This window comes from Acartia tonsa, chromosome 4 (genome assembly GCF_053477335.1).
Source record: "Acartia tonsa isolate MP-2025a chromosome 4, ASM5347733v1, whole genome shotgun sequence".
In the NCBI taxonomy this organism is placed as follows: Eukaryota; Metazoa; Arthropoda; class Copepoda; order Calanoida; family Acartiidae; genus Acartia; species Acartia tonsa.
This window is the reverse complement of record NC_137263.1, coordinates 52501325-52516644: the sequence shown is the minus strand read 5'-3', so window position 1 is coordinate 52516644 and position 15320 is coordinate 52501325. Positions and strand designations below refer to the sequence as shown.

Here is a 15320-nt window from a genome sequence, read left to right as displayed (position 1 = left end):
TAGATGGATATTTATTATGTCTTATTTAAGTCGGTAAAGGTAGGTAAAACTATTTGTTTGAAGGATGGTAACTCAGAACACAAAATTAATATGAGTTGAGCTGATCCCGGCTACTTATTCTTTAAGAAAGCCAATTGAAAAAGGTAGGTATTTTTATCTGTACACAACATATTTTGATTTAACTTTTTTTTCGGATTCGTTCGGATTGTATTCCCTGATTTTTATTCCATTTATGTATCCCCACATTCCTGGTTTTACAAGGATCTTGTTTGGCAACAACAGTAATGTTCAAACATTCATCTTCCTCAATCTCCTTCAAGAATTTATCCAGGTCATCATCATCAGACATTTTGGATCTAAAAATAAAAAAAAATATAAATAAAATAGTGAGGTTTAAGAATGATTTACTGTACAATGAGAAAAACAATGTTATTTCATTTTTTATAATAAATCTATTAAGGTTTTTAGCCTGAAGCTTAAGATCTCAGAAATTGCTGGTCCAAATGAGTTGTACTTTTCAGTGAAGCTTTATAAATGTCTTAGGATGACTTTAGTCTATTATTCTGACCTCCCAGAGGCTAGGGACGAAGCAACTATATAAAAGATAATAGAACATTTAAAATTCTACTACACAGAAATCCAAACATGCACCTAACTGAATAATAAGCACCAGTTTCAATATCACAATGTGTTCACTGTATAAACAATTTCCCATTCAAAATTTGCTGCTCTGGGTAATTGTTCCACTAAGATTACTGTAACAGCACAATCTAAACATTTTTCTTGCCAATAAGATTGGACTAGGGATGAATTTGCTGGGTCTACAATGTAGCAAACAGCTGAGTGGATGTTGCAGCCAGCTGGGGCCATGGCCTCCTGGACCCTGGTGGCGTGGCGGTAAGCAAGGTCAAGCTCGAGGTCTGCTTCTGGATGCAGTGTCATTCTTCCTAAAAGATTTTTAATGTTGTATTTTAATCTCAAAATAATCTTATTAAAACAATCTTTAAAGTAAATGTAAGGTTTAAAGGGATAGTTGCGTGAAGTGAATTTAACGAGATTGATTGCAATCGTAAATACAAAGATGCATAGGTATATTAAAAAAGTCTTGATATTTTTAAAACTACCTGGTAGAAAATTGAATTTTTTTCAAAGCTATTGAACAGAAAAAAATATGCATTACACTAAATTCAAGTTTAAATACACTTTTTGCAACTACCTACCCATTTCAGTCGGTAATTTATAAAGTTTTGTTTTAAAGTAAAATTGCTTTTTTTGTCTGTGTCATTTTAGAATAATAGCTGCCGAAGAAAAAATATAGCAAAAATGTTTACCAGGTATAAGTCCAATTTGTCCCGAGACATGGAGGTATTCTCCCGCCAGGTACCCCTGACTGTAAGGACCAATATTTGCTGGAGCCCAGTGGGAGATGCCCTGCACATGAAGACATCTTCTATCATCTCCCTCTTGGCCTTGATGTTTCTTTCCCCTTACATCCATGCTCACTTTACAACCTTATAAAATTCAAATCCAACATATACTAACATAAAAAGTTTGTGGTCTGTAACTTAGGATTTTAATAACTACCTACTGAACCGATTGATTTCTCCAATTTATGAATTCTTTTTCTAAGGTGAAAGGAAAGTCTTATGCTGATATAATTTTTCTCACCTATATTCTATGGATGCAGACGCTAGTACTTTTAAATTGAATACGAATTATAACATTGGCTGCGGCCCTAGAATCTAGGAGCTCTAATAAATAGCCTAAAACCATCAAACCAAAAATTGAATTTAAAACAAAATAAATAGATTGGATACCTGTAGGTAAATTGTTGTCACCTAGGGCCACACACACCCGAACAGGAGGATTGAGACCAAACTGTTGAACATAAATATTGTTTATTTCTGCATAGTTCTCCATCCTGTCAATGTAAACCTTGGTTCGAATCAGGTCTTTTCTGGTTGCACCTGCAATTTATTTCAAAGTACTAACATAGTATTTTGCAGATATCTAAAGGGATAAGATAATGACAGATAAATTGACGTACATCACAAATAATGGTACACAAAATTATTCCTTCTGTAAATTACAATTAGTGGTTAAAACGTTTAACACTAAACTTAATGAATCAACCAAGCAAAATTCAATAAAAGTCCCAAAAAGTTGTTAAGCCAAAGAATAAGAAAATGTTATTATGAAACTTTGGGGACTAGTGTAATAAACATCCGAGTGTGCCCTCCCTCCCAGGGTTAAAATGCGCTAACAAACTCATATTGATAGCTAATAATTTTAAAAATTTATACCAACTTGAAGTAGCTGAGTGTCTAACAATCTTGCCACACTTTCCATACATTCACTAGCAGTGTCTCCAAATCCTTGCAAGTTCAATATTTCAAACCAATCATCATCTGTTTTTTAAAAGTTTCAGAAAAATTCAGGGAGGGAGGGGACACTGGGCTGTTAATTACACTAGTCCCAAAAGTTTAATAACATTTTCTTATTTGTTGAATTAACAACTTTGGGGACTTATTGGATTTTAATTGGTTGGTTCATTAAGTTGAATGTTTAAACGTTTCAGCCACTTTAAAATGTAATCTACAGAAGGGGCAATTTTGTTTGTCATTCGCCAATCTGTATCTTCTTATTATTTTAGAGAAACAAGAAGAGAAGATTCCCTGTGACTCAACCTAATGGGTGATGTTGAAACTGAAGATATTAATGACGAAGATTGCTGCCATAAGTGAAGAATCCTGTATAAATAGTCTCCAGAATATTGGCAGTAAAATCTGTGATGTTATCAATGTTGTTTATTGCGATGATGTATGATTGATCTCTAATGGCTGCTGTATTTCAGAGTGAATCAAGCTTCTACCACCACGGAAGGTGAGCCACACTTCTTTATGTGGTGGCAGCGAGGTCGAGCCCAAGCTGGGAAAAGACGCTACCTGGAGATGTGATAAAATAATCAGTGATATCTCCTCTATTTTACGGTTTTTGAATTTATCAATTTTACCTTTAAAAAAATTGGATTTGAAAAGATAATCCTCTAAAAAAAAACATTAAAACATTTTATCTTTACTTTATCCTTTTAATCTTTTAATATATTTTAAACCATTTTAATTTTATCAAAGATTTTAATAAAACATTTTAAACCTAAAGTATAACTTTGTGAAAACAAGACTCTTTGCGGTCACAACCGCGCAAATAAAAAAAAGTAAATTTCCTTCAATTTAAAACTTTAAAATTTTCAATATAAAAGTGAAATACAATAACATTGGTGATCAATCATACATCATACATAAACTTGTGATAACATTGCAATGGCGACCCTCAAGATATATGCACCGAACCCCCTACCAGCTGAAGGAGTCACCGACACAACATTCAACATATGGAAAGATGCACTCGAGATTTATTTAGAAGTTGACGAATGATTCCACAAATTCCTGAATGGCGGCGAATATACAACATGGGAGGCAGCTGAAACTTATCCAGACCGCATCAGAGTTCTACATGCTGCAGATACAGAATCTAATTTATCAACAATTAGAAAAGAATTGCGGCAATTTCTCTGCATAATTGCGAAATTTGTACATCAAGATTATTATCAACCGATAGTAAGACACAGCACAAGTGTTGACTGGATATACAAAAAAATCAGACAAGATTATGGCATTGAGCAGAAAGGAATTTATTTCCTTAATATTCTAGATATCAAGTATGATCCTACTGGAAATGTTACACCGATTGGATTATACAATAACTACAGGAGCCTCATCATGGGAAACCTCGGAAAAACTGGGGACACTGTTCAATGGCAGAATACAGTACTTACAGAAGATGAAAAACTATCTCCAACAATGGAAGATCTTGTTCTTGTTAATGTCCTCCAACTTCTCCATCCAAAATTACCAGCCTACGTCAAAGAAGCATACTGTCACAAAATAGGCAATACTAAACGTTTGATGGATTTCAAGTCAGACATACTCAGCAAAGCAAAACAATACATCGAAGAAATTGAGGACATCTCTCCTCAAGTTTCACATCTTAATACCCAGCCACAAGAATCTGATCCAGATTATGACCAACCTGATGCACAGCCAGCATGTAATTATTCCAACACACAACGTCAACCAAGACAGAGATTCGCAAGAGGACCATACAGACCCTCCCCCAGGCCAAGACCACAGCCGCCCCAACCTTCAGCTCAAAACAGATCTTTTCAATATCGTTCAAATCTACCTCCTTTTTGCCGCTTATGCCAGCTCTCAAAGCAGCCTAGAGAAGTTCTCACCAGCCATTATGTAGGTGAAGATAATTGTCCATCCATGTCCCAAAAAGATAAAACACAACTGCTACAGAGAGCCACCGCGCAATTATCCAACCTTCAACTAGAAGACGACATTGCTGCTGAATATGGTTACGAACCTATATCTCCACATGAACAGGTTACCAAATTATCTGTTGAAAATAGTAATCAATTCAGAACAGAAAATATTATGCCATCTAATCCATGTCCTAATTTCAGTGACCAGCCAGCAGGATGTAATTATATCAAACCAGTTCCTTCACAAATTTTAACATTACAAGACAAAAACGGCAAAAATGTTCATATTGATCTAGATAGCGGGGCCACAGTTTCATTTGTCAAATATTCTACAGCCGTCGATCACCAATTTTTCATTAAACCAAACAATCAACTAAGCAACCTAGACGATGGAAAGACTAAACTGCCTGCCATGGGCGAAATTGATGAAATATTATACAGAAACAATTTTCAACTACGTTTCCAAGCAATTGTTGTACGAGATCTACATTGTTCTTTCGTCGGTGGAAACAATTTTATAAAAGACAACAAAATAGTTCAAGATATAAACAACAAAAATATTGTGATAAATAACAAATATACAGTTCCTGAGACAAACAGAATGCTGATTTTACCCACCAATGCTTCAACCACAGCCAATAATCTTATTGTAAAAAACAATCATGTTCACACTGTTTTACCTGGTCAAGCTGTTTCATATAAAGTACCGCATGAAGAAAATCAACTACTTGCAGTTCAACCATGCCACCAAAACAAGGATGAATGATGGCCACCTCCTCAAACATGCCAGGTAACCAATGGTTTTATTTCTGTTACGAACTCCACTGATGATATAATTAAACTTAAACATGGCAACAATAAGATTCAAATAAGGACTATGGACATGGATATTACTTGTAATGTTGAACCTAAATGCTTTGCAACTTTAACCTTTCCTATTGATGGCGAAATTAAATATAAATCTGTTCAAATAAATTCAAATGGCATTGATGAAAACATTATTAAATTCATAGAAAGTACAAATGAAAAATATAAGGAAGTTTTCAATGAAGATCTGTCCAAGGGATATAATATGCAATTTGGCCGCCACATTTGTCGTCTTAACTGGGCAAACGAATCTCGTCTCCCAGCTAATAAGGTTAACAATATCAATTATGATCATTCTACTAAAGTTTTGCTACAACAAGTATGTGATGAATTCACGGCTGCTAACGTTTTGGGAATCCCTCAAGAACACAACATACAAATACAGCATGTAAGTCCAGCTTTTTTGGTTAGGAAACAAAGGGCTAAAAATAAACCAAAAGATCAATTGACCACAAAAGACGTCAGATTAGTTGTAAATTTTGGGAAAGTCAATGACCATTTAAAAAATATCCCTACCCAAATTACAAAGCCCAAAGACATTTTTTTACATTTGGGCCGCTGGAAACATATAATTGTAATGGATCTCTATCAAGGTTTTTTTCAGAACCATATTTCTACAGATGACGGCGCATGGCTTGGAATTTCAACACCTTTTGGAGGCCTCAGGTTCATGAAACGCAGCGGTCAAGGTCTCCTAGGACAATCTGAGAAATTAGATGAACTTCTATCTAAGGTATTATCTTTTGAGATGCAATCTGGATTTGTTGCCAGGATCGCCGATGATCTATATATCGGCGGCGGCACTCCGGCTGAAACAGCCAGCAATTATGAACAAGTCTTGTCAAAATTACATATGCACTATGTGCCCAGCCAATGCAAAAACTCCAAGATCCCCAAAAATGTATTTTTGAATATTGACCAAATTTAAAGTTTTAGGTTAATCTTTGTCATATTTGAGAAGGATTCCCAAAGCTAGAGATGAAAATATCAATTACTTATAATTTTACAGCTTCGAGAAGTAGCCTACCTAGATATTTAGGATTTTGTAAAAAAGACTGACTATTGAAATTACATTTTATATGCAAACTTTAAATTATCGTCAAACTACCAAAAATTGAGCTACAGGAATATGTTATACCTTTTTTGAAAGCTTATTGAATATACTATACGATTTTAAATTAGTTTTTATACGTTTACTTATAAAACTTATGAAAAAATTGATGTCAAAGCATTCCCCCTTAAAGAATCAGGAATCATAATATTTTGTAATGATACTCTCAACTTCAAATAGTTTGATCTTTTTTCAGCTAACGATGCCGCATATCAGACCTTTACACATGTTTAACCAAGGCACTCAGTGAATGAATCCCGTTGGTTTCAATGGCGGCATCGTTAGCTGAAATTTTTTTTCCGCAGTTTTGTAGGAGCGGTCGGACCCATTTTATAGCAATTTTTACACAAAAAAGACAAATTAAAATATTTGTCTTTACAAATCATTTTATCGTGATATTTATAGTTCTTGATGCAATTTTTTGATACAATCCCTTATTCTTAATGCTTAAAGTCTTTAAAGGATATCCTCCCCCCCCCCCACCCCCGGAGTATGGGGGGAGGCCCCCCATGCACACGCCTAGGAATATTCATTTAAGCTATGTAATCGAACCTGTTGCTTTTAATCAATTACCATTCTTTTAAAATCAAATGCATAATATCTTAAATGTTTTAATTTGATAAAACTAAAACCTATTCCACTCCATATGCACGCCCTAAGAATTAAAAGAGTTCAGCAAACTTGTAAAGAAACTAAAAGATTTAAGCAAATTTGTTAATAAATGTATGAAGGCCTAGTGATCTAAAGGGATAAGAGAAATTGATGTACATTACCAATAATGATACACAAACTTACCCATCTGTAGATTACAATTATTGGTTGAAAAGTTATGACACTTAATAAACAAACAAGAAAATGTTATTATAAAACTTTGGGGACTAGAGTGATAAACAGCCCAATGTCCCCTTCCTTCCTGATAAAGGCCCTATTGCAGACAACAAATCCTTTGATTGCAAGGCCTTTGGATTAAAGTTTTTAGTGCTTTTGGGGTGATTTGTGATATATTTGCTTTTATTTTTAAAACAAGGATTGTTTTGTCTACAAGTAGCGCACCAATAATAACAGGTCAATTTTTTAATGAAAAAGTACAGTAAAATGGGTTATAGGAAAATAGAAAATTATTTTACAAAATGTTATTAACATGTTTCCTTGTTTATAGTTATTAATGTCAACAAATCCAGGGATCTAAAGGGATAAGTTAATGGCCGATAAATTGATGAACTTATCCAACAATGATACACAAAATTACCCCTTCTGTAGATTACAATTAGTGGTTTAAACGTTTGGACACTCGTGACTCAACATTTGAAAAAAACAATTAAAATTCAGTAAAAGCCTTTAAAGTTGCTAAACCAATGGATAATAAAACGTTATTATAAAGCTTTGGGGACTAGTGTTATAAACAGCCCAATGTCCCCTCCCTTCCTGAAACAAATCAATTGATATACCTATAAGTATTTCATTGATAATTTATTTAAGGGGGGGGGGGGGTGTAACATTTGGTGACTTGAAACACGACATACCAGCAATTTTATTTTGGGCGCTACTCTCTTAGTTTTAAAGATAATTGGGTAAAATCTTTTGGGTTGTGTCACCAATCACCCAAAGTTTTGGTATCTTTAAAAAAAACTGCGGCGGAATCGCCGTTCACGGCCGTTTTCCGCCACCACCTAAATTTTTTTTTATTGCATTTCTCGCTGAATTAGGCAATTTGGAATCATTTGAGACCGTGTTATTTTTTTCAAAAATTTTTCCCCTCATAACTAATCCTGTGGGGGACTTCATTTTCAAATTCTCATTTATCAAGGTATATCTTAAATTCAGTGCTTCTTCTGTGCTTTTAAGATATTGGATCCAAATCATTTTAGGGTTTCACTAATCACCCCAATTTTTTGTATCTTTAGAAAAAACGGCGGCGGGCACGCCGCTCCCGCCGTTTTAGCCGCCGCCGCCAAATTTTTTTTGCATTTCTCGCAAAATTAGGCAATTTGGAATCATTTAAGATAATGTTGTTTTTTTTGGCGGCGGAAAATGGCGGTTAACGGCGGGAGCGGCGATCCCGCCGCCGTTTTTATTAAAGATACCAAAAATTGGGGTAATTAGTGACCCATCCCAAAAGATTTTACCCAATTTAAAGCAAAATTAACAGAACTATGAGTTTTTGTTTTATATTGGAATTCTGGGCACATAGTGATATGGCCAATTTAAAAGTCTCTGCAGACAAAACAAAAATCTTTCTTGATTCTGTTGATATACTAGGGTGGATCTGGAAAAAGGGTGGTTACTTGTCCCCTTCACCTCACAGAATAAATTCATTGCAAAATACAACTTCATCTGACATTAAAAATATTAAAGACCTAAGATCTTGGATCGGTCTATATAAAACTTTGATGCCTGCAGCCCCTAACCTAACCATTATCCTCGATCCTTTTGATCAGATTGTGGCTGGTAAAGATTCAAAAGAGGACATTCAATGGGATGAATCTTTAAAAATTTCTTTCAATAAAGCTAAGGAAGCAATTGACAACTTGCAAACATTATATCTGCCTTCCCCAAATGATCAACTTTTATTGGTAGTTGACGCAGCCAAATCTAAACCTGGAATAGGACATGTTTTATATGCTGTTAAAGACAACTCCAAATTACCTGTCTCTTTTCACTCCAATAAATTGAGTGAACACCATTCTAAATGGAACAGCTGCGAATTAGAGGCCCTAGCTTTTGCAACAGCAATTACAGCTGAATATCATATATTGAAAGAAAGCAAAAAACCAATAATTATTTGCCCAGATTCAAAAGCAGTGGCGGATGCTTGTAATCTTATTAGGAAAGGTCAACATTCTTCAAATCCTAGAATTCAAGCCCTTATAACTAATGTTAACAGAATACCTATCACTGTTCAACTGGTTAGTGGAAAAGGTAAACTTAACGCCTGCGGGGATAACCAATCAAGGTTCCCATCAGAATGTGCAGCTGATTACTGTGCCATTTGTAACTTTGTTTCTGAATCTGTTAACACTTTAAATCCTTATGCCATAAACGCAGCCAAAGTTGAGTCTATACCGTCTATTTTAAACAATCAAACAGCATGGAAAAATGTGCAGGATGAAAGTAGGGCATGTCAACAAGCTAAATACTTGATTACATCAGGCAAAACACCTAGCAAACAAAGTGGCAAATTTTATTCTGAAATAAGAAGGCTTTCCTCTGTAGCAAAACTAAATAGTGATGGGTTATTGATTGTAACATCTAAACCAAATGCATTTGCCTCGGTTAGATATGAGCAGATTGTTATTCCTTCCAGTCATTTACCAGCTGTATTATGGCAACTGCATACTAATTTAAATCATCCAACTAAAAGTCAGCTTAAAAACCATTTTGATCGCAGTTTCTACTCTGTAGGGCTTACCCCTGAGCTTGAAAAATTATATGAAAACTGCCATTTCTGTTCCAGCCAGAAAAAAATACCTTCTGTTGTACCACACTACTCTAAAACTGATACTACAGTCCCAGGTACACATTTCCATGCTGACGTCATTCGCAGAAGGTGCCAATTTATTCTAGCAATCAGAGATAACTTTTCTTCTTTCACAGTAGCCAAAATTATAAAGTCTGAATCCCATAAAGATCTGAAAGAAGGACTCATTGATTTACTTTCTCCCATCAAACTATCAGGAGAAGTAATAGTTAAAGTTGACAATGCCCCAGGTTTCAAACCCTTACTGGAAAATAAAGATCAAGACCTTAACAAAATTGGAATATCATTGACCAATACTGACGTTTTCAATATCAATGAAAACGCCGTCATTGATAAGGCTTGTTATGAACTTGAACAGGAGTTAATAAGAATCAAAAAATGATAAGCATAAGGCCAAAGATATTTTCATTGTTACTGCATCTCAAGATAATAAAGTCAAAATTCAGAAAATGCTTCACACACACTCTGAACAGCCAACGTTAAGATCTAAAACGTACATTACTGACAAAAATCGTTGCTTTGTAACAAAGGCCAATTCTAAGCAACAAATTATACATAGTCCTATTAAAACAACCAACGAATGGAACCCTCTCAAGGACTCACATGATACATCTTCTGATGAAGAATATCATGTGACAATACCTGTCAGGACAAAGAGATCAAACATTGTTGAGTCTTCATCTTCAACTACTTCACCATCAGACCCAACAACTACACCTCAACAACAAACATCATCGCATAATTCTTCCAACAACTCTCCAGCACAAGCTAGACCAACAATTTATCAACACCTAGATATATGGATGGAAAACCAACGCAGACAAGCAGCCCAGCAATTGGCTGTAGCCAATGAAATGGAAAATTCAGACCTGGATGAACATAATATTCTTGAAAATAATGATAGAAGAGCTTTAATCAAAGAAAATGCAAAAAAGAAAATTAAAGCTACTTTTCAAAGATTACCACAACTTGATGGAGCAGCAACAGATTCATCAGCACCATCTTCAACAAATGCTTCTCCAGACACATCTATTACATTGAACAGGTCTGAATCAACATCACCAATATCAACATCACCTGCAGCACCTATCTCCCCTTCAACAGCTGAACGCATATGGGCAGAACATGGTTTTTACTGGGACTACTCCCACTTGGACGAACTAATCAATACTGCAGATGCTGACCATATCTTTGACGATCCTCATCCTGATGTGGACTTTATGGCTCGTCATGCTTCCTGCTAGCCATGGGGCTAGACTCTAAAGAAGGGGGACGCCAATCTGTATCTTCTTATTATTTTAGAGAAACAAGAAGAGAAGATTCCCTGTGACTCAACCTAATGGGTGATGTTGAAACTGAAGATATTAATGACGAAGATTGCTGCCATAAGTGAAGAATCCTGTATAAATAGTCTCCAGAATATTGGCAGTAAAATCTGTGATGTTATCAATGTTGTTTATTGCGATGATGTATGATTGATCTCTAATGGCTGCTGTATTTCAGAGTGAATCAAGCTTCTACCACCACGGAAGGTGAGCCACACTTCTTTATGATTATTAGGGATGTGCATAAATTTATAGGTCATTGTCTTATCCCTGTAAAAATTACTTTTATAATTCCATCAATGAATTCTGCAAGTAGAGGCTAATGGAAGATAAACTAAACGTCTAAACTAATCAATAAAATGTTTGTGTGCTTGTTTATTAAATTGCAAAATCTATCTGAAGAGTTATTAGGTTAATCTATATTCTTACATTTTCCTATTCATAGGTTAAAACTATACGTATAATATAAATTATCTGAAGCTTTTCCCTCCAAAATTAGAAGATATTACAGGTTGTTTTTGCTCAATGACTAGTCTATCAGCTGTTGATGAACTATCAGTGCTGCATATGCTGGTATACTGTAGGTCATCTAAATAGGACTCGGGTTCTAACCCCTAAAAAGTAAAGTACTGAAATACTGCATATTTTGGAAGGTTTTGGTTTTAAAAGGTTCTAAGGTTTTAAGTGCAGCATTAGATTAAAACAAAAGAGGGGGAAAGAGTTAAATAACTGTATGTTCCCACCTGAGGACCTTGTTCCGACTTTCAATTGGGTCTTTGAAAATCAACCAATGGCTTCGGGAATATTAACACAGCCAAGTCGCATTAAAAGAGCAGAAATCAATCTGCTAGCAGACAAAAAAGGTCCCAAACAGGGAGCTCAAGGTAGTTGTCTCGTTATACATCTATATCTATAGATTTATTGGTGCAGCCAAAAAATGAAAAAAAACCTACCTTAATGCCATAATAATCAAGACGTTGTTGCTGACTGAAGCCTTCAGGAACATCCTTGTCAACCAGTTCAAGTTCATCAAGGTGAAGATAAGATACTGGCGCAATCGGGTCCGTGGTATGATTCACAACTGTTCGCTTCACCAGTTTTAGCTTCTAAACAACAATTAGGGTTAGGGCATTGCTGGTTTAGCCCAGCAGGGACTAGGCTTTAAAATAACCACTGCACACTTTAAAGGAAGCAACCAACTAAATGAGATAAGAAATTGCACAGGCAAAATTTTTATTTAATTTTATGTACACTTACTGTCCTTTTGCCGAGTCTTAATTGAGTCATTGAAAATCAACCAATGGTGTGGTGTGTAGTAACACAGCCAAGTAGCAGAAAACATTTTGGTAGCAGACGAATAAGGTCATTGAAAAAGGAAGGGAGGTGGTTATCTGTTAATACATCTATACTACACTGCTGTTAATATATAACCATAGAAAACTAGAATTGTTTTTGTTTGAACTAAACATTCTACAATCTGATGTATGCACTAAGGGGATATGTCCACGAAAGAGATTACTTTGCTGTAAGATCTACCTTAATAAAAAGAGGAGAATCTAACGTGTAGGTTTCATACTCTCCACCTTCTCCACACACATTTACTCCAAACTTTTTCTCCAATTTTAGCAATGTTGGCTCCATACAGTTCAATCTATAAATAATAGGGTTCAATATCTTACATCTTTTTAACTGATTTTAAATTCTATGTTTAGGAGGCCATATATATATATAGTTATTTATTCTCTAAGTAGTCATTTAGACGCAAACATTGATTTTCTTGTAAAATGAAAATAAAAAAATAAGAAGGAAAATCGATTGTGTTTTCCGGCTATTTTTTCCATAATCGATACATTATTACTTGGATGTTGCAACAGATTTTCATATTCTCTGATAAACTTTTAACTAATACTCGCAGTTGGCTAAAATAAAGATTTCCCCATCCACCCCCCTCTACCACATTCCCTCCCCTCCTACTGGATAAACGAACTGACCATTAAATTAGGTCCATATTAGCAAACTAAATTGACGACAGGTTTTTTTCCTGTTAAAATATACACTTGTATCCTAAACCCATTGTTTTCTTTTACAATACGTTGATTGTAAACTTAGGGAAAACTTAAAGCTTCCTCAATAGTAAAGATAAATGACAATTTAAATTACCTACGTTTGTTCAAGATGGGTTGAGTCTAGGCCAAGACACGCCACTTTTATCAATATACATTCCATTTTACATGATATCATTTCTCTCAACAGTTCCGCCTAAATAATTTTCTATTATAATCAAGACCAAGGGATGGAGGGGATATTGGGCTGTTTATTACACAAGTCCTCAAATTTTTATAATACCATTTCTTATTCGTTGGCTTAACAACTTTAGGGACTTTTTAAATTTTTGATTGGTTGGTTCATTAAGTTGAGTAAGAACCTGCGTTTCGGAGCCGGAGCCGGGAGCAGCAACATTTTTGGTGGAGCCGGAGCCGTATTTTTCGTTAAAAACGGCTCCGGCTCCAGATTAGCTAAAAATGATTTTTTAAAGTAATATTATAATTTGGCAACGGTATATTTCCATATAATAAACTGAAAAACTATTATTACTTAACAAATAGACACACATCCTTCTACTTTTATATAGCTTTAATCAAATAAAAGCAAAATATTTTATACCTATGATTTATTTTATTTTGTCAATTTCAATAAAGAACAAAAATTGATATATTAATTTTAAGGTAGGAGCCGGAGCCGCATCAAAATTAAACGGCTCCGAAACGCTGGTATAAACATCTAAATTTAACCTACAGAAGGGGTAAATTTGTCATTTGGGTTGTTCATCAAGTTATCGGCTATTATCTTTCCCTTTAGATCCCAGACCAAGAACACTGAATGTAAGGTGGGTCACCATTTTGTTAGTTTTATACTTTAGTATTGGTATATTGAAGCAACTAACTGCAGAATATCCCATAAAAATATTAAGTAACTAAGAAAGAAATCAAGTTAACGTACGTTGTCCTATGAAAATAGAGATGCCATTTTTTAAAAATGTGCAACTTTAATGGATATATTATTACTTGGATCATTCAAGTTCTCTAATAGAGTAAAACACGCTGCGGGCTAAAATAACGATACCTACCATCCACCCCCTTTACCAAATCCCCTCCCACTAGATGCACAAACTGACCAATACATGAATTCCATTTTAACAAGCTAAAGTGACTACCTACAATTTATCCCGCCATATTATTCAGTATTCACGTATATTCTACATCCATTGTAACTTTATTTAATGGATGGCGGAACCAAATGTTACCAACCTGATTGCGTCTCCACAGGTATGCCAGCGGTGTTAAGTTTAACCGTAAACACACACTCTCAACACGGACGCGTTGGTAATCAGATAATATGGCACCTTAATATCATTTATTTTGTCAACATAAACACATTTAAATGAATAACATAAATTATCATTTGTAAATAAATAAGAACTGGCAGCTGCGCCCCTAGCATCTAGGAGCTATGTATTCGAATGGGCAGTGAATAATAAATAGCCTATACATATCCTAAGACTTAAATACAAAATAAAATAGCCCAAAACCACCCAAGATTCCCTAACATAGAGAACTCAACCGTTTAAGCAGTTATAGACAAAAAAAGCTTTCTATTTTTTATAAGAATTTAAAATAATTTAAATATAAGAATTTAAAATAATCATAATTTAGACAATAAGGTTTTAAATAGGTAAGAAAACAATGGATATAGAATATACGAGGATATTATGACAGGGGAAAAGTTGTCGGCATTCAGCTTGATAACATGGAACTCACATATTGGTCAGATCGTTCATCCAGAAGGAGAGCATGGGGTAGAGAGGATTAAAAGGGGGAGGTTGTTAACGTTATTTTAGCCCGCTGCAAGTTTTCAATTTCTTAGAGAACATGAAAATATGGTGTAAGATCGAAGTAATAATATATCATTATCCATTGATATAACCGATTTTACTTAAGTAGCTGCGCTACTAAACAGCAAAACTAACCTACAGACACACCCTGTGCTCCCGTCTCCTCAGAAACTTTCTTTAGTAAATCATACAAATCTTCAACTTCATCTCCCTAAATAAGATTACACTTTTTCTACGTATGCATAGACTTTAATAGTGTTTGTTGGAAACATAAAAATCTTTTTTAAATGAACATACGAATACTTAATATCAATAACTGA

The 15320-nt window shown here is 34.9% G+C and overlaps 2 protein-coding genes across 3 annotated transcripts in view; one reads left to right on the top strand and one right to left on the bottom strand.

The window, feature by feature from the left end:
- Positions 1-355: 355 nt before the first annotated feature.
- Positions 356-15320, bottom strand: part of LOC145317733 (uncharacterized) — a 16368-nt gene continuing 1403 nt past the window's right edge. Inside the window, exons 4-13 of one of the 2 annotated variants that reach the window (XM_080158954.1) lie at positions 15136-15211; positions 14417-14511; positions 13273-13367; positions 12645-12759; positions 12062-12214; positions 11598-11722; positions 2304-2410; positions 1818-1967; positions 1332-1511; positions 356-947 (exon numbers count right to left, since the gene is read on the bottom strand). In XM_080158954.1, coding sequence (XP_080015080.1) covers positions 682-947; positions 1332-1511; positions 1818-1967; positions 2304-2410; positions 11598-11722; positions 12062-12214; positions 12645-12759; positions 13273-13367; positions 14417-14511; positions 15136-15211 — 1362 coding nt within the window. In that variant the 3' untranslated portion in view covers positions 356-681. The remainder of the gene's footprint in view (positions 948-1331; positions 1512-1817; positions 1968-2303; positions 2411-11597; positions 11723-12061; positions 12215-12644; positions 12760-13272; positions 13368-14416; positions 14512-15135; positions 15212-15320) is intronic. The other variant, XM_080158955.1, reaches the window with a different exon arrangement.
- On the top strand, positions 3524-4663 carry LOC145317723 (uncharacterized). The gene is made up of 2 exons (XM_080158944.1): positions 3524-4448; positions 4529-4663. The coding sequence occupies exons 1-2, from the start codon at positions 3780-3782 to the stop codon at positions 4529-4531; spliced, it is 672 nt and encodes a 223-aa protein (XP_080015070.1). The 5' UTR covers positions 3524-3779; the 3' UTR covers positions 4532-4663.